Source organism: Mytilus californianus, unplaced genomic scaffold (assembly GCF_021869535.1).
Source record: "Mytilus californianus isolate M0D057914Y unplaced genomic scaffold, xbMytCali1.0.p SCAF_4, whole genome shotgun sequence".
Classification (NCBI taxonomy): domain Eukaryota; kingdom Metazoa; phylum Mollusca; class Bivalvia; order Mytilida; family Mytilidae; genus Mytilus; species Mytilus californianus.
In genome coordinates, this window is record NW_026262690.1 from 15121250 (window position 1) to 15145282 (window position 24033).

Below are 24033 nucleotides of genomic sequence, written 5' to 3' on the forward strand. Positions count from 1 at the left end.
CATGTTCATCGCCTTGATATAGATTTCTGTGCTGCAGGGGCGCAAACCTCCAGCATTCAACCAATCAGTTATTCTATAGGTAGATTCTAATCTCGTGGCATTTTTAGTAATTTTCAATTATTCTATAGATAGATTCTAATCTTGTGGCATTTTTAGTAATTTAAATACAATATGAAGTCTATAGCTCAGACGTTTAATGTTTTCTGTTTTATTCTAATATGTGTCATAAAATATTGTTGTTTGTCAATTTGCTTTAAATACAATTACTTTTATTATAGGTGGCGCCTACATGATTAGGTTGGGAGACAAGGAGATAGAGTATAATAGTGAATTTAAATTTTACATTACAACAAAACTCAGTAACCCACATTACACACCTGAAATCTCTACGAAAACAACCATTGTCAACTTTGCTGTCAAAGAACAGGGTAGGATTTTAAATTTTTTTAAATTAGCTTTAAGATGTTAATTTACTTATGTCATAAAAACAAACAAGAATAAGATGCTGATGTTTAATGTTCCATATCTGGTTTTTTTATTCATATTTTTTTCATGAAAATTAACTGCTTATGTAACACACTTAATGATATTCTATGAGCAGCTATAGCTGTTTATTGGTATTTAAATTAACTACTCCTTTATGCAACAAACGTAGTAATAATTTTTTGAATATGTAATATAAGAGCAGTTGAAGCTGTTACTAGTATCAATAGTAACTTGTCATTTATGGAACCATCTTACTGATAATTATCTTCATGAATAGTGTCAGATTTTTAAGGAGCACCATTTAGTTGTTGCTATGAGCCATCATGATTCAACATGTCAGCTCATTTTCTCAGTCTTAAAGAGACATTCTAGTAGCTGTCAACATACTCTCTCTATGCACGGTTATATGGGAATTATGTCTTTTTTTAAGCAACATTTTTTTAATCACAGCTAAGCTAATTTTAAGATTTAGATAATGAAACCATGAAATTTCCAAAAGAAACATTTTTATGAATAATGAGCTATCCTATACATTTTGCTGACACATTTGATAGATTGATGTTATTTAACAGGTCTTGAGGCCCAAATGTTGGGTATTGTTGTAAAGAAAGAAAGAGCTGAGTTAGAAGAACAGAAAGATCAGCTTGTGAAGAGTATTGCCAGTGGAAAGAAAAAATTAGAAGAATGTGAAGATGAAATTCTCAGGTTTGTTGTTTTAACAAAAGCTTTAGATTTCCCTCATGGAATTGTATTCATCTATCTGCCCTAACTGATCCAGCTGACTATTTTGATAAACTTTGATTTGATAGTACTATCATTCAAATCATGAAAACAGCTACCAGTAAGTAACAGTATCATTTATATGCACTATACAACTAGTGTAATTACAACAGACACAGTATTTTAACTGTTTTTGGTGTTGTTTTTATGCCATAAATTATAACAATATGAATTGATATATCTGTTTTTGTCCATGACTATAAACTTATTTATGCTTAAAGGACAGTTTTAGTGGCTTTTAATTTATTGTTATCACATAGTTTACTCAATTATAAGTAACATGTATTACAGCCTTTTTGTCATTTGACTGTTGTACTACAATGAATTATAAATTTTTTCAGACTTTTGAATGAGACAAAAGGATCTCTATTGGATGACGAACAACTGGTCAACACTCTTCAGCTGTCTAAAATAACATCACAGGAAGTGTCAGAAAAACTTCAGATTTCTGAACAAAATGAAGTGAAGATTGATGCAGCTAGAGAAGGCTACAGACCCTCTGCTGAGAGAGCCTCTATTTTATTCTTTGTGTTAAATGACATGGGACGTATTGACCCTATGTACCAGTTCTCACTGGATGCCTATATTGAACTGTTCTTATTATCCATAGACAAAAGTCAGAAGAGTTCTAAATTGGAGGAGAGAATCAACAATCTGAATGAATATCATACATATGCTGTGTACAAGTAAGTACCATTCATACAATACTCTCTTTAGGAAGGGCACTTGGTATGTAATGTGTGGTAGGGAGGAGAGAATCAACAATCTGAATGAATATCATACATATGCTGTGTACAAGTAAGTACCGTTCATATCATACATATGCTGTGTACAAGTAAGTACCATTCATATAATACATATGCTGTGTACAAGTAAGTACCATTCATATCATACATATGCTGTGTACAAGTAAGTACCATTCATATCATACATATGCTGTGTACAAGTAAGTACCATTCATATAATACTCTCTTTGGGAGGGGCACTTGGTATGTAATGTGTGGTAGGAATGAGCCACAGGAATAGGTGTTTTTCTACCCTCATGATATATGATAAGGTCAAGAAATAGAGATGAAATATATAATGCTGATTGAATCATAAGTATCTGAAACTAATCAGATGTCAATTTTTTCACAGATGCGATTAAAACTACAGTTGTTAATGCATCAGATATTTGGATGAAGTGACACAAGTTGTTATTTTTATTACAGATATGCATGTAGAGGTCTGTTTGAGAGACACAAGTTATTATTTTCCTTCCAAATGTGTGTGAAGATTTTAGAGAATGCCAATAAGATTAACACAGATGAATACAGCTTCTTCCTAAGAGGGGGTGTGGTAAGAACATTCAATAACATAACTATTTATTCTTACTTACTTAAGAAATGTAAAAAATTAATATCTTAGTCTAGAATCAACAAAAAATGAAAATGTTATTATGTTGATGATGTTAATGCACAACAGTCAATCGCAATCTTTTTTGTTTGTTGTTTTGAAAAGAATCTTTAGTTTTTAACCGGATTTTCGAAGGAAAAATCAGTTATTGATTTGGGGATGTATGACGGGCAGGCGGCTGCCAAACAGTGTCCGTTCATTAACCCAAAAACGCTTTGACGAAGTTTTTTCAAATTGAGATATGTTGTTTCCTTTGACTAAATGAAGGTCAAGTTCAATTTTCACGATTTTAGCTTTTCTTGTTTTTGAGTTTTAGCCCTTTCCAGTAGCCAAAAGTGGTACTTATTATGTGATTGAGTTATTTCCCTTTGAACAGAAATGATTAATTATATATATAAAGTTTGATTACACTTACAGATAAGTTTTATAGATTTTTAAAAGACATTGTATTAATGATAAATGACATTTTGGATTTTTTTTTTTTCTTTGGTAAATTGTTTGAAGAATTTTGTGGTAGGTTTGTTAATTATTCTGTATAAACTAATTTTCTGAATGCTATATATATATATATATTTTTGATGAAGTGAACTCCTTTAAAAACTAAGCTTATATTCTATTAATAAACATATATTTAGATTTCTGATTTTGGGCCCAGTTTTCAAGTTGGTCCAAATCGGGGTCCAAAATTAAACTGTGTTTGATTTCTATATAAATTGAATGTATATAGGGTTCTTTGAAATGCTGAATCTAAACCTGTATTTATTTTCATTATTAATTAGATAATACCACATTGAGGTCCAAAGGGTCCTAAATTAAAATTTTGTTTAATTTCATCAAAAATTGAATTCTTGGGGTTCTTTGATATGCTGATTCTAACAATGTTTTAGTGGTTAAATCATATCTAATTTTATTGATTATAATTTGAAAATAGATATAACATCATATCTAATTTTAGAGAACTATTTTTTAGTGGTTAAATCATATCTAATTTTAGAGAACTATTTGTATATCATTTATTCAGCTTGAGTTATTTCCCTTTGAACAGAAAATTAGTAAGTACATGGATAAAATTAAACTGTGATTTCAACATAAATTAAATATATATAGGGTTCTTTCAAATGCTGAATCTATACATGTATTTAGATATTGGATTTTTGGGCCCAGTTTTCAAGTTGGTCCAAATCAGGGTCCAAAATTAAACTTTGGTTGATTTCAACAAAAATTGAATTTATGGGTTCTTTGAAATGCTGAATCTAACCATGTATTCAGAGATTTTGGATTTTGGATTTTGGGCTCCTTTATCAAATTGGTCCACATTGAGGTCCAAAGGGTCCTAAATTAAACTTTTGTTTGATTTCATCAAAAATTGATTTCTTGGGGTTCTTTGATAAGCTGATTCTAACAATGTACTTAGATTTTGGATATTGGACCATAATAGGTAAATGTCCAATTTCAAATTGTTCAGTTCTTTGACCACATTCATTTTGTGTCACAAACCTATGCTGTGTCAAATATTCAATCACAATCCAAATTCAGAGCTGTTTTAAGCTTAAATGTAGTGTCCATACTTGCTCAACTGTTCAGGGTTCAACCTCTGCAGGAAATCCGGTTTGCTGTCACTCTGACAGCCTCTTGTTCCGTTTTAAACTTTTGAAGTGTTATGGAATTATTTACAAACATTTTCAACTCTAACTTGATGATGGAAAACCCTATGAAAATACAGCAAATGATCATACACACTTGGATATTACCAATTGTCTTGTTGTTGTGATTTTGGCTTTTTAACACCCGCATTTAATTTGGTAGTTGAAGAACTTTTACAAAAATCAATTCAACAGTAATTGTTTATTTGTCTTACAATAATGTTTGTGGTAAACAATGTGATCTGTAAAAATTTTGAAAAATAAAGAAAAAAGATTTGATAATATGTAAATATGTTTTAGGTAATGGATAGAGAGAACCAAATGGATAATCCCTGTGCTACCTGGTTATCAGACACAGCCTGGGATAACATTACAGAGTTAGACAAACTTACTAACTTCCATGGAATCATTACTTCATTTGAACAATATCCAAGAGACTGGAATATATGGTATACATCTTCTGAACCAGAAACATCTCCACTTCCAAGTAAGTCCTGTAATCATACCTGCCAAACATTTGGAGCTACGAAGTGGGAGATCTCCCTATTTTCAGCTCCATTAAGGGGGAGATTATGATTATGTTTAAAAAAAAACCCACAGTTATCTATCTTCAGACAGAGAAAATTACTTAGTAAATTACTTTACAATAGTTATGTATCATTTATAGTAATGTCCTGTCCCTATAGTATGATTAACCTATTTCTTTCAGGTGAATGGGAAAATGCATGTAATGAGTTACAGAGAATGTTAATTGTAAGATCACTCCGTCCTGATCGTGTGCTGTCCCTATAGTATAATTTTACCTATTTCTTTCAGGTGAATGGGACAATGCATGTAATGAGTTACAGAGAATGTTAATTGTAAGATCACTTCGTCCTGATCGTGTGTCTTTCTGTGCCACTTCATTCATTATAAACAATCTTGGGTCAAAGTTTACTGAACCACCTGTCCTAGATATGGCCCAGGTTGTAGAAGATTCTACCACCAAGACGCCACTGATATTTGTATTATCTCCTGGAGTGGTAAGTATAGTTTATACATCAGAATGGTAATGATTCATTATAAACCATGTGAGGTCAAAGTTTACTGAACCTCCAGTCCTAGATATGCCCCAGTTAAAATTTACCACCAAGACCCAAATTTACTGATTTATCAATAATGGTCTTGAGTCAAATTTTTTTAATGGCCATATAGCTCTATTTACAGAAAATTGTGACGGTACAATTAATTGCAAGATATTATGAAATTGGTCTCGTCCTAAGAGACAAAGTGGGTTTTTTTCTTTTACTTTTGAGTTGAAAAAAGCTGATGGTTATTAAGGATTTAATTGTTAAGCCATGTCTTACTTAGTTAGGTATGAAGTTAGAGGTGTTTTAAAGTTGTATCATACATAAAATTCATAAAAATAGAAATTGATTGTATTTTTTTTTTATACTTGAAACATAATGTATACACATAGAATTACGGTAATTTCAGGTTTTCAATGGAGATTTTTAGGAATTTGTTTTCTTATAAAATATTGTTATGTTTCATTTCGTTTATTTATTCCCACTCAATAACAACTGCAATGTAAGACATTTTTTATTTTATTCAGGATCCAACAAGCCAACTTCTCCAATTAGCAGAAGCTAAAGGCTTGGCTCAGAAATTCCATGCCTTATCCCTGGGTCAGGGTCAGGCACCTATTGCTACTAGGATGATTAAAGAAGGTATCAGAGAGGTAGGCATTTATTTATATATTTGAAAAAATAATTGCAAATTTAATTTTCTGTTTAGGATTGATAACTTCTTTGGTATACCAGACTCTATTCATATTTTATATCATAAAGAAAAGTTTTGCAAAATTGAATGCATCCATAAATTTATTGTTTAGTTTTTTTTTTATTTGGAAATTATCACCTTATTTTGATTATTTTTATAATTTTGTTTAAAAGGGTAATTGGGTGTTTTTGGCTAACTGTCACTTGTCATTGAGTTGGATGCCACAGTTAGACAAGTTAGTGGAACAGTTACAGATACAGAAGCCTGAGCCTCACCCAGAATTCAGGTTATGGCTAAGTAGTAGTCCTCATCCAGACTTCCCAATAGCTATTCTACAGACAGGCCTTAAAATGACAACTGAACCACCTAAGGTAAATGATAAAATTTAACAATATATTGATATTTGAGGTTGAAGAATATTAAACACCAGTTCCAAAATCATAGTTTGTTAAAGATTTTTATTGAATACTTGAATTATTATACCTGAAATGAGTGGAAATTCGTTTTTTTAAGAGGCCTTTGGAGAAAGATGGTGACATCAAGTGCAATACACATCCAATTGGAGTTAATACATTGTCAACAATAATGAAAACTGTGTGTTCTGAGGCAGGGATAATCTTAGATCCCTAGAATATGGAAGGAAATGTTCAGATGGAATATAATGTCTTTGTATAGTTGTTTACCTTCTTAAGTTGGATCATCAGTATATATTTCCTCAGATAGAATTTTCTTTTGCTTTGCCAAAATGTAGATTTACCATGATGTTTTTAAAAATATAATAAAAAGTATTGGTCACCATGCCCAGTTTTGCATAGATTATTCATGAAAAAAAACACTTTTTTGTGAATAAAAAGAAATCTATGAGATAGAATTTTAAAGTAAAATATGAGAAGATAGGTTTTATTATATGCTTTAAGAAAATAGAAAGACAAATGGTGTCACCAAACTTGTTTTCTTGCTACCAGTTAAAAAGTGAAAACTTTTCTTTATAAAAAATATTACTGTTAGAGTTATCCCCCTTAACTACCTATCATGAAAAATTGATTCAAACAAAAACAAATATTTGGTATTTGTTAAAACAGCCGAATAGTTTAATAAATTACTATTTTTTCTTTATTCAAATAAACAGTCTTACACATTAATTGCCAATCTGTCTCAAAATTTGCAGATTTAAGCAAAGAACTAGAATGATTGTGTACTGCTATTTTACAATCCAAGATGGCGGTATACAGTTAATCTACCTTAGTAACAATAAAGGAAGCACATTTGTAGGGATATTTTTATACTTATCATTATTGCATTAAGCAGGGGCTGAAAGCTAGTATGAAACGTTTATATAACTTATTATTGTTTTATTTGCAGGAACTGAAAGTTAATATGAAACGTTTATACATCTTATCATTATAGTATTTTGCAGGAACTGAAAGTTAATATGAAACGTTTATACATCTTATCATTATAGTATTTTGCAGGGACTGAAAGTTAATATAAAACCTTTATACAACTTGTCATTATAGTATTTTGCAGGGACTGAAAGTTAATGTGAAAAGTTTTATACAACTTATTATGATTGTATATTGCAGGGACTGAAAGCTAATATGAAACGTTTATACAACTTAGTGACAGAACAACAGTTTGTAAGATGTCCAAAACAAGACAAATACAAAAAACTACTGTTTTCTCTGTGTTTCTTCCATTCTGTATTGTTGGAGAGAAAGAAGTTTTTGATGTTAGGATGGAATATTGCCTATGAATTCAATGATGCAGATTTTGAGGTAGATCTTTATTTAAAATATTTTATTTTCTTGTTCAACACACAGGAAATTTTTTTTATAGAGTTAATGCTTGTAGAACAGATGAAAGCAGAGGCTTTAAATTTATTTTTCAAATGGCCATTAAAATTCTCTTATATTTTAATGTGATGTTCGTATGAATGTAAGGGACATTTTATGGTAAACATTAATCTGTCCGTATATCAACACTTCTTACAATAATCAATAACTCACCAGAGAAGGTATGACAAGAGCTGTTATTTGGCACCTGAAATTGCTAAACTTATTCAAACCTTTTTAAATTATGTTAATTTTATTGATAAATGATGTGGTTTATATTATTTGGACACTTTAGTGCAGAAAGGTAACTTGTGATACCTCTATAACATCATCAGCATGTTGAAATTTATGTATTTGACCTAAAATGATCATTTCACTGATATTTTTTGGTCAAAATATATATTAGCAACAGCTTTATCCAAAAAGATATTTTACATACATTAAAATCTAGTTAAATACAATTGGTAGCAAAATATCTTTATGACAAGATCTCAAAATCAGTTTTTTCCACTAAATGTAAGAAGTTTTAAGCCCTAATGCCAATATTTAAGAAAAAATTCAAAAATATAGTAACTGATTTATGACAAACTTATGTCTTATGTACATCTGAAGGATGCTATTTGGTAGATTTGTAATATGTTTTTTTTTTTCTAATTTAAGGGGCAAAAAAAGTTGCCTTATCATACCTAATCTGTCAGATTTAAGGCAATGTTTCACATATTTCTCACTTATTAGGGTATACTTGAATATAAAAAATATAAAAGAAACTCGAGTATGCTAGGATAGATTTACTTGAAAAATTACACTATAATGAATTTGAAAATTTCTGATTTTTTGTCGAGCCTGCAACTTTTGTCGCAGAAAGCTCGACATAGGGATAGTGTGGCAGCTACGGCGGCGGCGTTAGCTAACTTCTTAAAAGCTTTATATTTTAGAAGGTGGAAGGTCTGGATGCTTCATACTTTGTATATGGATGCCTCATGTTACGAAGTTTCCGTCAGTCACATGTCCAATGTCCTTGACCTCATTTTCATGGTTCAGTGACTACTTGAAAAAAAAGTTAAGATTTTTTGTAATGTTAGATTCTCTCTTATTATAAGTAATAGGATAACTATATTTGGTATGTGCGTACCTTGCAAGGTCCTCATGCCCGTCACACAGTTTTCACTTGACCTCGACCTCATTTCATGGATCAGTGAACAAGGTTAAGTTTTGGTGGTCAAGTCCATATCTCAGATACTATAAGCAATAGGTCTAGTATATTCGGTGTATGGAAGGACTGTAAGGTGTACATGTCCAACTGGCAGGTGTCATCTGACTTTGACCTCATTTTCATGGTTCAGTGGTTATAGTTAAGTTTTTGTGTTTTAGTCTGTTTTTCTTATACTGTATGCCATAGGTCTACTATATGTGGTGTATGGAATGATTGTAAGGTGTACATGTCTAGCGGGCAGGTGTCATCTGACCTTGACCTCATTTTCATGGTTCAGTGGTCAAAGTTAAGTTTTTGAGTTTTGGTCTTTTTTTCTAATACTATATGCAATAGTTCAACTATATTTGGTATGTGCGTACCTTGCAAGGTCCTCATGCCCGTCACACAGTTTTCACCTGACCTCGACCTCATTTCATGGATCAATGAACAAGGTTAAGTTTTGGTGGTCAAGTCCATATCTCAGATACTATAAGCAATAGGTCTAGTATATTCGGTGTATGGAAGGACTGTAAGGTGTACATGTCCAACTGGCAGGTGTCATCTGACCTTGACCTCATTTTCATGGTTCAGTGGTTATAGTTAAGTTTTTGTGTTTTGGTCTGTTTTTCTTATACTGTATGCCATAGGTCTACTATATTTGGTGTATGGAATGATTGTAAGGTGTACATGTCTAGCTGGCAGGTGTCTTCTGACCTTGACCTCATTTTCATGGTTCAGTGGTCAGAGTTAAGTTTTTGAGTTTTGGTCTTTTTTTCTAATACTTTATGCAATAGGTCATCTATATTTGGTGTATGGAAATATTTTATGATGTACCTGTCAGTCTTGCAGGTTTTATTTGACCTTGACCTCATTTTCAAGGTTCATTGCTCAGTGTTAAGTTTTTGTGTTTTGGTCTGTTTTTCTAATACTATAAGCAATAGGTCAACTATATTTGTTGTATGGAAGGATTGCAAGCTGAAGTACATGTCTGCCTGGCATTGTTCATCTGACCTTGACCTTATTTTCTTGGTTCATTGGTCAATGTTTAGTTTTCTTGGTTAAGTCTGTATCTTAAAAAATATAAACAATAGGTCAACTATATTTAGTGTATTGAATGATTGTAAGGTGTACATGTATTTCTTGTTTGGTTTATATGACCTTGACCTCATTTTCTAGGATCATGTTAAGTATGTGATAGTTGTAGTAAAGCTTTATATTTAGGACTATCAACATAATATCAATGATTAGTAAAGAAGGCGAGACATTTCAGCGTGTGCACTCTTGTATTCCAGAGTTATTGGACTTTAACTGTCAGAATTAAAGTGAATTTTCATGTGTCACAATGTTACACAATTTCAATATCCAAAAAGGGGGTATAATTTTCTCTTGGGGCAGCTGTTTTTTTATTATTTGAACCAAATATAAAAAGGGGTACACTGTGTCTATTTAGAAATAGACTAAAACATGGCTAACATTTAAGTGAGAGAAAAAAATTTAAATGTTACATACTAAATTGATGCTGTGCAAGGTATTTTAAGACCTATTGAGTAGATTTATGCAGTTTTAAATGTTTCCATCTGTTTTTGATAGGTATCTGAGAACCTGTTAAGTATTTATCTTGATGGCTATGATGAAACACCATGGGATGCTCTGAAATATCTTATTGCTGGAATAAACTATGGTGGTCATGTGACTGATGATTTTGATAGACGTTTGCTTCTTACCTATATTAATGAATATTTCCATGATGGTGTACTACAGAATGCTTTCTTCAAGTAAGTCATCTATAAGAAACAAACTCGCTTATAAATAATTGTGTATAAAAATTATTAATAATTGCTAATATTTGCTAATATTTTCCTTGGTTTTAAAAAAAATACTAATTGATGATTTAACTTCTTTTTTATTATTTTTTTTTTTTATAAATCTATAAAAATTTGTAAAATATTCAGGGATATGCATCAGGTATTTGCCACCTAATGTTAATCAACCAAAAATCAATCAATATTTAAAGAATATCTACTCATTCATTAATACTGGGAAAAAATAACTCCAAGGAGTTTTATACAAATAAGAATTTATGGTAACAACTGAATAATTTGTGCAAAACTAGAATGACTTTCATTACAGAGATTCTGGACAAATTTACCATAACTACAGGCAAGTTACAATGGCTACTGAGACGCGGTCACGTTTGTCCACTTATGTTCAAGTTTTTAGTGTTTATTGTTGAACATAGGTTCTAGTGGTTCAGAACATGAAAATGACACAATATCACTATTACACCATTAATGTTATAAAAATGCTTTGTACAAAGTTTTTAAAAGAAAACATTTTTGTTAGGTAGTTTACATGTATAGAACTACTATCACCAGTTAGTCACTCCATGTTGCAGTTCTTCACAGTGTTTACTGTTTGTTTGTTCAGGATTATATTTTAAATTTCATTTTAAGAATTGAATTATCAGCTAATTGTTGTCAATTATAGGTTAGAAAATAGTGGAGGCAAAAGCCCCCTTTCTTTCATATGAACTAATACTACATTACCGGTAATGTAGAATTGGTTATATTCCAATGAACTATAAAGCTGTATTACAGGACATTTTCTTGTTTAGGTAAAGAAACTTTGTATTCTTAATCATTGAAGTTATATTATTCTCCAAAGTTAAATTCATTACTTTCTATGTATTTTTTAATTTTTTAATAGCAGATACTAACATTAGTTACAAGACTTTTACTGACTGTTGTAGAATATTTTGATAATACTAATGTATTTATTTTATCTATTTGAATTTTATTTGATATTAATATAGTATGATGTCTTTCCAGATTATCATGTCTGCCAACTTATTACATACCTAAAGATGGTCCCTTGTCATCTTACAAGGAGTATGTGAGTATGTTACCTAATGTGGACCATCCTGAAGCCTTCGGACAACATCCTAATGCTGACATAACATCACAGATTCAAGAAACAAGATTGATGTTTGATACTTTACTAGGTTTACAGCCACAAGTATCTGCCACTTCTGGTGGTGAAAGTAGAGAAGATAAGGTATATATATATATATAAACCATATATATTCTAAACTGCCATGACAACACTGTTTAAGTGCACTATAAATTTTGTCTATGACAGAATCATGCTGCACTGCCTGGTATCATAAATTGTTAAATATATTGAAAACAGTTAAGGATCCCACCATTAACTATACATATATTCTTATTGTCAACTGCTGGCAGTGATGCTGTGGATATGGCAAGGGTCTCTGTGTGTCCATCCATCAGCTTCAAACACATCAATACTTGGAGACTGTTTGACAGAAAGCTTGCATACTTGGTAGTCATCATATTCTCTTGACCATACAATACCATTTTGATTTGAGATGTCATACTTCATAGGAGTGTTTGGCATCATGTGTAGTTGACCATTTTTACTGTCATTTTAATTTTACTATTTTGAACACAGCTCCTCAGACACTGTTTTGACTTGACTTTTTATATATACTATGCTACCACAATTACACCTTATGAACTCCTATGAGATCCTTTGACAGAAGCTCTAATACTCCTTAGGCAAGTTTGTAATCAGGTGTAATTGACCATACTTTACTGTCATTATGACTCCTCCATTTTATAGGAGAAATGGGACTATTTTTGGGGTTATCGTATCACAATGACCCCATGCCATGTTCTACCTATTGAATAACAGGAACAATTAAAAAAGCTCTTTATAATATAATATATGTTTCTGATCTACAATTCTATACTGTGAACACTTTTTTCCATCAGTGGTGGGGTAAATTTGGCTACAGCCTAGCAATCTTGTTTTTACAAAAGTGACTTCTTAATTTGAAGCGGACATAAGTTTTAGTCTACTAAAACAGTTCAGTCTAGTTAAGAATATCATAAAAAAAAAAAATGTCTGACAACAGTTCAGAGGAAAACCCTGTATAATCTTTATCATTGAACTTCCACTGAATTATATTTTTATATTAATTTTTATGTAAGGATCGTCCATCGGTAAGTTTATATTGTTGTCTATGTATTGAGAGGTCTTCACCAGTTCTCCTTTTGACACAGAAACAGCACAAGTATTCTTACAAGTGTTATAGAAACACTGCTATTCACCATTTTGTTTGCATGTTCAGATTATTTTTTGATAAGATAATGTGAAAATGCTTGGTGTTCATCAAGTACATTTACTTGTACACAGAAACAGCACAAGTATTCTTACAAGTGTTATAGAAACACTGCTATTCACCGTTTTGTTTGCATGTTCAGATTATTTTTTTATAAGATAATGTGAAAATGCTTGGTGTTCATCAAGTACATTTACTTGTACACATTTCTAGGGATGATTTTTTTTTTAGAAAATAAGTATGATGAGTTAAACCATGCTTCAGATCTTTGCTCAGTTGTGGGAAATACAATAAAGTAAACTAGTAAACTGAATGAAACTAATTACAAGATATACAAGACATTATATAGTGTTAACAGAATATTTGTACAGATGTATGAAAATGTTTTTATAGGTACTGGACCTAGCAGCAAACATCTATAAACAGATTCCAGAAAATATTGATTATGATGGAACAGCCAAAATCTTAGCACTGGATCCCTGCCCATTAAATGTTGTGCTATTACAGGAGGTAATGTCATTACAGTTTGTACAGTTATGTTACATGAAGGACAGATATATCACAAACAAATGATTGCTTTGAACAAGTTGTCTTTTTATAAATGAATAGTTAAATGGTCATTATTTTAACCTTACATTATATATAGATGTTAATCAAATTGTCAGCATGTTTTGTTTGTCAATTTTTTGTGTTATTTGGTCAAAAAATTAATACAGGATGAAAATTGTGTGCTGTTGCTGAAAGTATTTCCTGGGTCTTCTTTTCTCAATTGAGTACTATTAACAATTTTGATTTTAGTAATATAATTCCAATAGGAAATCGTTACAAATACAGATTTGTTATTTACACTATTCTAATATTTCATACATATTTACAGATTGATAGATACAATGCATTGATGAATGAGATTAGAGAAAGATTGGTTGATCTAGAGAAAGGTATACAAGGTTTGGTTGTCATGACAATGGAGTTAGAGAACATATTCCAGTGTATATTTGATGGTAGAGTTCCTCCAACTTGGTTGAAGGTAATAATTTAGTTGACATTTGAACTACCAGTAATGTAAAGGAGTACAAATACTTTATTAAATCCAATTAAAGGGCTCTTTCTGAGCATATACATAAATATATATATATATATCTATCGTATTAATTAGAAAATATGAAATAGAAATTGATCAGATATGTTTTGATCACCATAGTATCCAATATCACAAAAAGCTTATCTTACACTTTTGAGCAGCTGTTTATTTAATTCTGAAATGATGAAGCAAGCCACAGTTTCTTAAAAATTTCCTTACAATAAGTAACAAGGGCAATTAATATCAAATTGGTTCCCATGTAAGCTTTTTATGTCCTCTTATGAAATGTGTTTCAAAAATAAAGTTTTCAATTTCATTCTGAAATCACGAAATTTCTTCATTCTTAATGTTGATGTCCTACTCGTTATGTAAAAGATATCATAAGTATTTTGTTAGCAAATGAAAACCTTTTAGGATTTTTTTTAATATTGATTAATACTATTAATAAACATTTCTGTAATTTATATTTTTATTGTTCTTGACAGGCCTACCCATCTATGAAGCCTTTAGCCTCCTGGACTAGAGATTTAGTAGCCAGAGTAGAACAGCTTGCCAAGTGGGCAGTCACAGCCCATCCTCCAACCATTTTCTGGATGTCTGGCTTTACCTTCCCCACTGGCTTCCTGACTGCTGTCTTACAGACATCTGCTAGACAAAATAATGTAAGTTTATCATTGCTCACTTGTCATCAATAGAACAGGTTATCAAATTTGAAATAACAGACCTTTAAAAATAATGTTTGTACCAAAGTTATTGCTTCCTCACGTAAAAAGTATGATGCAAAACAATGTAACAAATGTGTCACTTTCTCACCTAGACTGAGGTCCAGAGTTTTTTGAGAATAATTACAAAGCATTCACAGAATATCAAGAAATAATTTTTGATTGGCTGTATTTAATCTGTCTTGCAAATAAATATTTGAAAGTACAAATAATGTAAACAAAAATATTTCATAATGTTGGAGTTTTAAATTTTATGTTTTTAACTATAAATCATCTCCTATCATTTACTCAATCCATTTATATCATGTTAAACATCTACATATCATCTACATTTACATTAAATTTTTAAATAAAACTACTGTTGGGTATATAAAATTTCACAAAAATGGTGAAATTTTGATGTAATGATTTATTTTCTTTTTTGTCTTCAGGTATCTATTGATACTCTGTCCTGGGAGTTCAGTGTCATGACTGTAGGAGATGAGAATATAGTTGGTCCACCAAAGGTTTGTATCATTCTACAAAACTTATTAATATAAATGATTCTGTCATGCTGAGACTACTTGAAATTTAACTGAAAAGAAGTATCTTACAAAATGCTGCTCAAAATAATAATGCTTTGTAGTTAGATTGTTTTATTATGATTATAAAATAAATGTAAATAATATTTTATTTAAGTTTTTTTTTAGTACTTATTATGGCTATGGTAGGCAAGTTTGAAAAAAATACCTATTATCAGCAGGTTTTCTGTATATAATCAATTGATTGTCACATCATGCAGTTTCTTGAGTGCAGCAAGGAAGCTTATAGGCTTATTCTTGTCACAGCAAATAGAAAATATTATACTTGCTTTGTCATGCTGTTCTTCAGCTGAATTTGTATTTTTTCTATTTTGAGACATTTTTTTCTGAATATTTTGTCAGGATGGTGTGTATATCAAAGGTTTATTCCTACAAGGAGCAGGCTGGGATATTAAGAATTCTTGTTTGGTAGAAGCTAAGCCTATGGAGTTAGTCTGCCAGATGCCAACAATACATTTCAAACCAGTTGAAAATAAGAAAAAAGCTGCTAAAGGTATGTTTTGTCAAAGTTTTTGTCAGTCACTGCTTGTAGTTTTATTAACTTTATATACAAATCTTTTAATTATTAGTTTTGGCTAAAACTGTGTTTTCCATTGAAGGCAGATAAATACTATGGGTCAATATAATCTAAATATTGTTTTTTTTTCATTTGGGAATGTAAGCAGATAAAGGTTTTCATTTTTTGTTTTAAAAATAAGGGCTTCTTAAAATGGCATCTTCCCTGAAAACCCTGTAAGAAGGTCTCTAGATAATCTATGTTAAGGGTTGTAGAAAGCAAACTTCAAGCATGCTCAGAATATCCCCACTATGAAAACTCTAATTTTAACATTATGAACAGTTTTGAGAGCTTTCTTAAAAATGTATACTTATCTCAAGATTTATTATTCTAAAGTGAACATTTCTACCCAATACAATCACTTGTTCCACTGACTTTTTTAGAGTCCAACTTTTCTTCAAATCCGATAAAATAATATGTTATTAACTGAATATGCCTGAAATATTTGCCTCTATTTATGATTCAAACAACAAGCAATCAGTCACTAAACATTAATATTATTTATATTGCTGTAGGAAAAAGTAAGTATTTATTTTCATTTTGATGTTGAATTACTGACTTTCTTGTTAGGTATTTGTCATGCTGTTGTTTCTTTTGATAAAAAAATATACTTTGTAAAATACAGGCTAATTTTGATAGGGGAGAACAATGTAATACCTCAAGAATTTCTATTTAATTGTGATAGTCTGTGTCAAATTTGGCATAGAATTAAAAGCTTTTAAGGATATGAACTAGTTTAGCTTTAACTTATTATTTGTTTCAAGTAATTTCAGTTTATGTACATGTATCATCAGCAAAGATATGAAAAATTGTAGGTCTTATCTCAGAGATACTTTGAAACAAAACTATATCAAGATACCTTATAAGTATTTTATGCATTTGTGTTATTTAGTGTTCTACATTCAATGTTCAACAGTACATCTTGATTGCTTTTTTTGGAAGGGGGTGGGGAAGAGGTTCTGTTCTGAATTTAATCCCAGGCTAGATCACACCAAAGACTAAAATTAGCATTTGCTGCTTTTCTGCTAAGCATGCATTCAGTATTGAGGGATATGAAATAAAGACTGGTTGGCTCATAATAATGCCTCTAGGTAGGCTAACATGTTTTCCCTACTGACTGGTACAGTGTGAGTTACTAATTTAAAGGTCTGACTTTGTATACCAGTCTAGGGCAAAGCAGAATATATATTCATATGAAGCAAGCAGCAATCAATATATCCATTATTTTTAGCATGGGGGTCAGTTCTTTGAAATTATTTTTCTGTTGATCTGCATTACAAAATGAAAAACAGTTATTTACAAAATATTTTATTTTTACTTGACCATCCAATTGACCATAGCTATCAAGTTACAGACTAATTCTGTTATTTTCACTATAATTATACTGATGTGTTCTGTGTCATTGATAAACATAGCAAGAGCAATGAAAAGAGCCAATGTGGTATTTAGTGAGTACAAATAGTGCACAGTCTCAGTTGTAAAGCACACATTATATTTTACACATACAAAGATATACCGGTACATTAATGCCAAGGATTTTAAGTTTTACCCAACATTTTATCCTTTTATTCACACTCCCATCATTCAGCTAAAAATTATTTTAGTTTTATCCAAAAAGATATGAATTCTCACACAATGAATTCTTCTCCCTCTTTTTTACACAACCATTATCTATGTATCTCATTTGCCATTTCAATGAATTGTACATACTTGTGGTAAATAATGTACATTGAAAAACAATAAGCAGGAAAGGTTTGTCTGTCACAAAGATAAAAAACAATAAGTGAATAAGTGTATAATTCTTATGAATATTGTAGTGCCTACTTTTCATTGATTGTACTTTAAGCTTTTCATTTTTTTTAAAATTTATTTTTAACATCTAAACCTGAGGAAAAAAGGTGTCATGTCAATGTTGTATATATCAACTTATCTGTTTTCAAAAGACTGTTATTAAATGAATATTTATAATGTATCTATGATGTGTGAACTAGACAATATATGCACGTCTTAAAAATATCATAAAAAATCAGTTATTCCTTTTTATTCTTCACAAACTCTTCCTACAGTGAAAAGTTACTAGTAACACCAGGTCCTAACTAGATACAAGAAATATACTCTATGTCTCTCACACACGAAGACTTTACTTCTAAATTTGTCAGTAAAACTACATGAGTAATATTCAAAGACAACACCCCATTTCACATTTCATTGTGTACCTGGATGTCATTTATCTTTTATAGTTATGGGGTTATGATATTTATGACCTGCAGTTTTACATTCAAAGGTTGACATGTCTGTGTTAAGTAATATTTTTAAATTCATTAATTATGACATTTTAGATTCAATTGGAAACATTAGTCTTGAAATGATATATATTATGGCCAATCATTGCAATTCCACACTCCATAGTTTCTCTCTCAGATTGAAAACTAAACTGCTATCCCATTATTTCCCACCGAAATCAATAAAATGTTTTAGAAAAATGCAAATGATAATCTGTACATTTGTGAGAAAAAAAAAAATCTGTCGGCAATCACCCTCACCCCTAAATAGAAATTCTTTATCTGACCCTTGTGAGTTATTTTTACTATTTGTATAATTTTAGGTATGTATAATGCCCCCTGTTACTACTACCCTAACAGAGCTGGAGCGGCTGGCAGAGCATCGTTTATTGTAGCCGTGGAACTAAAGAGTGGAGAGAAGAATGCTGACCACTGGGTTAAAAGAGGAACAGCTCTGTTGATGAGTTTGGACTATTAATTCCTTGATAAAGACAGAAGGAACAAAGAAAATGTACTGACTTGCTAATAATGTCGTAGTTTTTATGATTTGACAAAAAGAAATTGCATATAACTTTGTGATTTGATTTTGTTTTTTCCACTTATAAGAATTAATTTTAGTTGGAAAGTATATATTAGAATTGATGTTATTGTGGTATCTCCTTCTTTATTTGTCATTAACTAGTAGATTGTTATAACACAACGAACATCTTTTGCTCGGTTAATTTAATGAAACAATTTAATAAGAAAAATTAAAATTTACACACATTGTATATCTTTTACTTTTTGAATTTATGTAAATATCCAACTTTTTTGAGGTTTAAAAGGTGACACCTATGTATGGCAAAAGAAATAAGAATCGTTGAATTTATTTATCTAAGAATTAAACAAATGAAAAGTTGTTATCCTTCCTGTTGCTAGTAACCTATTAAATGATATTGTTAAATGAAACAAGTTGTTCGCTGTGATATTTTTTTCCAATTACAAGCAAATCATTCCGTCCAATTAAAGATATATTTATAATTTATTTTCTATTAAATTTATTTGCATTACTAGATTATTTACATGAATATTAAAATCACCTACTACCATATATTATTTTTTTATTAAGAAAAAAAATGTTGTTATTAATTTATATTGTTGGGTTTATTTAACAAATTTAAGAACAGATATAAAATTAAAGTTATTTTGTTTTTTCTTGGTGTTTATTATTTCAACATACAAGCTGTGTAGAAAGTATTGTGACATGCAAAGTATTAACAGTTAACTCAAAAGTGTGCAGTTAAAACCAGTTAACCAGAAAGGGTGCTATTAAAACTAGTTAACCTGAAAGGTAACAATTAAAGCCAGTTACCAGAAAGGGTACAGTTAAAACCATTTAACCACAAAGGGTGCAATTAAAATCAGTTATCTAGAAAGGGTACAGTTAATCCAGATAACCAGAAAGGGTGCAATTAAAACCAGTTAACCAAAAAGGGAACAATGAATACCATTTAACCTGAAAGGCTGCAATTAATTAAAACTGCTGTTATATCACAAAGAGTGCAATTAAAACCAGTTAACCAGAAAGGATGCAGTTAAAAACAGTTACAAGGAAAGAGTGCAATTATAACCAGTTAACCAGAAAGGGTGCAATTAAAACCAGTTAACCAAAAAGGGAATAATTAATACAAGTTAACATGAAAGGGTGCAATTAAAACCAGTTATCAAGAAAGGGTACAGTTAAAACCAGTTAGCCACAAAGATTGCAATTTAAACCAGTTAACCAGAAAGGGTGCAATTAGAACCAGTTACCTAGAAAGGGTGCAGTAAAAACAAGTGACTAGGTTAGGGGGATGGTTCAGCGCTCAAAAACATGTTAAACCCCGCCACATTATGTGCCTGTCCCAAGTCAGGAGCCTGTAGTTCAGTGGTTGTTGTCGGTTCATGTCTGTCATATTTTTATTTTGTAAATTGTTTTGTTATAAGTTAGGCCATTAGTTTTCTGAATTGAATTGTTTCATGTTTTTTATGTCGGGGCTTTTATAGCCGTTGATACAGTATGGGTTTTTCTCATTGTTGAAGGCTGTACGGTTGCCTATAATTGCTTACATCCACTTAGTTTGAACTTTGGTTGATAGTTATCTCATTGGCAATCATACCACATCTCTTTATTTTTGTATTAACCACAAAAGATGCAATTAAAATCAGTTAACCAGAAAGGGTACAAATAATCCAGTTAACCACAAAGAGTGGAATTAAAGCCAGTTAACCACAAATGGATCAATTAATACTAGTTAACATGAAAGGGTGCAGTTTAAACCAGTTAACCTGAAAGGGTGCAATTAAAACCAGTTACCCAGAAAGGGTGCAGTTAAAACCAGTTAACCAGAAATAGTACTATTTAAACAAGTTATCCAGAAAAGCTGCAATAAAACCAGTAAACTAAAAAAGCAATTTAAACGAGTTACTCAGAAATAGTGCAATTAAATCAAATTACAAGAAAGGGAACAATTACATCCAGCTAACCAAAATGGATGCACTTAACCAGAAATATTGCAATTAACACACTTTTAAACCAGAAAGGGGACAATTAAAACCAGTTAACTAAAAAGAAGTGCAATTAAAATCACTTAACCAGAAATATTGCAATTAAAACCACTTAACCAAAAATTTTGAAATTAAACCTCTTTTAAACCAGAAAGGTGACAATTAAAGAGTTAACCAAAAAGAAGTGCAATTAAAACCACTTAACAAAAAATATAACAATTAAAAACCAATTGTTCAGAGAACAGTTGAAGGTCTTTCCACAGCAATTTTTAAATCTTGAAAAGAAGCTAGTTCGTGTTTACTCAAAGTTAGAATTGGCATCTTATCATCAGTTTCTTCATACTGATGCGATAAATAAGTGGTTTCTATATACTTTTGAGTGAAATAAGGGAGATAATTAGCTACTTCCGGTGATGTAAATGTCACTTCCGGTCTCATATAATAGTTTCTTTCACACTGATTCCAAAAATATATAGTGTCTATACTTTTGCTTGTAAACCAGGAGATAATTGGCCACTTCCGGTTTATCGAAAGTCATTTCTAGTCTTCAGTGATAAGTTAATGTATTAAAATTACAAAATATATGGATTCCGAGTACTTTTCCATGAAGACAGTGCAAAAATGGCTACTTCCGGTTTTCTCAAGGTCACTTCCGGTTGTCATTTTTCAAGGTCATATATCATCCAACGTTTTGTAAAAGTGATATGGCTTTTTAATGAACCAATCTGAAGTAATAATCAATTAACCCTTATAATTGGACATTTCAGGGGCACTAACTCCTATAAGATGCCATTAGATTGTTTCAGACCAAAAGTAACAATTCTTCATTACAATAAAGCAAACATTTTGCACTTGTTGTTTCATATATATCTTTAAAAGTGTTTGAGAAAATGCAAAAACAAGGAAAAGTCAAAATTGAGAACTTGACCTTGACCTTTGACCTTGACCTCATTTTCTCAGTTAGGACCTGGGGACCTCAAATAAAAAGATTCCAGGGTTATACGATTAACGGTCTACGAGTTCAAAAAACATACCGACAAATTTATTTGGTAAAGGTAGATAACTCCTTTAAAATTTCATCGAATCGCTTCAATCCAAATTTGCCAAAAAATTCCCGAGGATGTAACTAACAATTTAGAAAAAGAGTTTTGCCGATATCTTTTTTTGTTATGAAGGAGATGCACACACTTGATAAACAGTGAATAGGGAGATAACTCTTACAAAGAAAATCGTTCGGCTTAGAATGGGTGAAAATAAAAAGCGCATTAACTGTATGATACTATATAAGAAATATCTTGGCAACATATTGGCAAACAAAAATTTTACGTGATAACAAAATTTGGTGGAAGAAACAAATAATAATCAGAACAAATACAATAGGTCTTTCCACAGAAAAGTGGAAAGACCTAATTAAAACCACTTCACCAGAAACAGTTCAATTAAAACCAATTAACCAGAAAGGTGACAATTAAAACCAGTTAACCAGAAATATTACAATTAAAACCACTTAACCATGTTAACCAGAACAGTTGCAATTAAAACTAATTAACCAGAAAGGTGACAATTAAAACCAGCTAAGAGTGTATATAAAATCAACAAAAAGGGGTACGAGTAAAACCACCTGTTAACTAGAAAAGGGACTTTTAAAACCAGGTGATCAGAAAATGAACAATTAAAATCAAACAAGAAAGGGTGCAATTAAAACAGGTAGAGCAATACAGTAGAGAATGCCAATGTAGTTCAACAAAAAGCTGCAATTAAAACTAGTCAACCATAAATTGTGCATTTAAAACCAAAAGTAGTACAATTAAAAACCAACTGTTCACCATCAAGGGTTCAATCAAAACCAATTGTTCACTAGCAAGGATTCAATTTTCAATAAAACCAACTGTTCACCATCAAGGGTACATTTTAAAACCAACTGTTTATCAGCAAGGGCATATTTAAAACCAACTGTTCACAGGCAAGGGGTGATTTAAAACAAAATGTTCACCGGCAAGGGTACAATTTAAAACCAACTGTACACCAGCAATGGTACGATTTTATTAAACCAACTATTCACCAGCATTGGTAAGATTTAAAACCAACTGTTCAACAGCATTGGTAGGATTTAAAATCAACTGTTAACCAGCATTGGTAAGATTTAAAACAAACTGTTTACCAGCATTGATAAGATTTAAAACCAACTGTTAACCAGCATTGGTAAGATTAAAAACAAACTGTTCACCAGCATTGGTACAATTTCAAACCAACTGTTAACCAGCAAGGGTACAATTTAAAACAGACTGTTCACTAGAAAGGATATAATTTAATAGCAACTGTCAGCCAGGAAGGGAACAATATAAAACCAACTGTTGATCGGCAAGGTGTAATTCAAAACCAAATGTTCACCGACAAGGGAACAATTTAAAACCAACTGTTGATCGGCAAGGTGTAATTCAAAACCAAATGTTCACCGACAAGGGAACAATTTAAAACCAACTGTCGATCGGCAAGGTGTAATTCAAAACCAAATGTTCACCGACAAGGGTACAATTTAAAACCAACTGTTAACCAGCAAGGGTGCAATTTAAAACAGACTGTTCACTAGGAAGGATATAATTTAATAGCAACTGTCAGCCAGGAAGGGAACAATATAAAACCAACTGTTGATCGGCAAGGTGTAATTCAAAACCAAATGTTCACCGACAAGGGAACAATTTAAAACCAACTGTTGATCGGCAAGGTGTAATTCAAAACCAAATGTTCACCGACAAGGGAACAATTTAAAACCAACTGTCGATCGGCAAGGTGTAATTCAAAACCAAATGTTCACCGACAAGGGTACAATTTCAACCAACTGTTCACAAGCATTGGTAAAATTTAAAACAAAGTCTGTTCTCTAGGAAGGGTATTATTTAAAAGCACTTGTTCACCATCATGGATACAAGTTAATATCAACAGTATGTTCACCAGCAAGGGTACAATTTAAAACCAATTGTTCACCAGCAAGGGTACTATTCAAAACCCAACTGCTCACAGGAAAGGGTACAATTCTAAATTAACTGTTCAACAG

The 24033-nt window shown here is 31.2% G+C and overlaps 1 protein-coding gene across 10 annotated transcripts in view; it reads left to right on the forward strand.

Moving 5' to 3' along the window:
• LOC127737541 (dynein axonemal heavy chain 2-like) overlaps nucleotides 1-19645 on the forward strand; it is an 80492-nt gene extending 60847 nt beyond the window's left edge. For 7 of the 10 annotated variants that reach the window (XM_052248358.1, XM_052248364.1, XM_052248359.1 and 4 more), the window contains 18 exons: nucleotides 279-428; nucleotides 1059-1191; nucleotides 1608-1952; nucleotides 2478-2604; nucleotides 4605-4791; nucleotides 5121-5326; nucleotides 5899-6024; nucleotides 6239-6436; nucleotides 7649-7840; nucleotides 10680-10864; nucleotides 11220-11249; nucleotides 11918-12143; nucleotides 13624-13740; nucleotides 14108-14257; nucleotides 14797-14973; nucleotides 15465-15539; nucleotides 15957-16107; nucleotides 18776-19645. In XM_052248358.1, the coding sequence (XP_052104318.1) occupies nucleotides 279-428; nucleotides 1059-1191; nucleotides 1608-1952; nucleotides 2478-2604; nucleotides 4605-4791; nucleotides 5121-5326; nucleotides 5899-6024; nucleotides 6239-6436; nucleotides 7649-7840; nucleotides 10680-10864; nucleotides 11220-11249; nucleotides 11918-12143; nucleotides 13624-13740; nucleotides 14108-14257; nucleotides 14797-14973; nucleotides 15465-15539; nucleotides 15957-16107; nucleotides 18776-18930 (2930 nt within the window). In that variant the 3' untranslated portion in view covers nucleotides 18931-19645. The remainder of the gene's footprint in view (nucleotides 1-278; nucleotides 429-1058; nucleotides 1192-1607; nucleotides 1953-2477; nucleotides 2605-4604; nucleotides 4792-5120; nucleotides 5327-5898; nucleotides 6025-6238; nucleotides 6437-7648; nucleotides 7841-10679; nucleotides 10865-11219; nucleotides 11250-11917; nucleotides 12144-13623; nucleotides 13741-14107; nucleotides 14258-14796; nucleotides 14974-15464; nucleotides 15540-15956; nucleotides 16108-18775) is intronic. The other 3 variants (XM_052248363.1, XM_052248366.1, XM_052248368.1) reach the window with 1 other exon arrangement.
• The last annotated feature ends 4388 nt before the right edge of the window (nucleotides 19646-24033 follow it).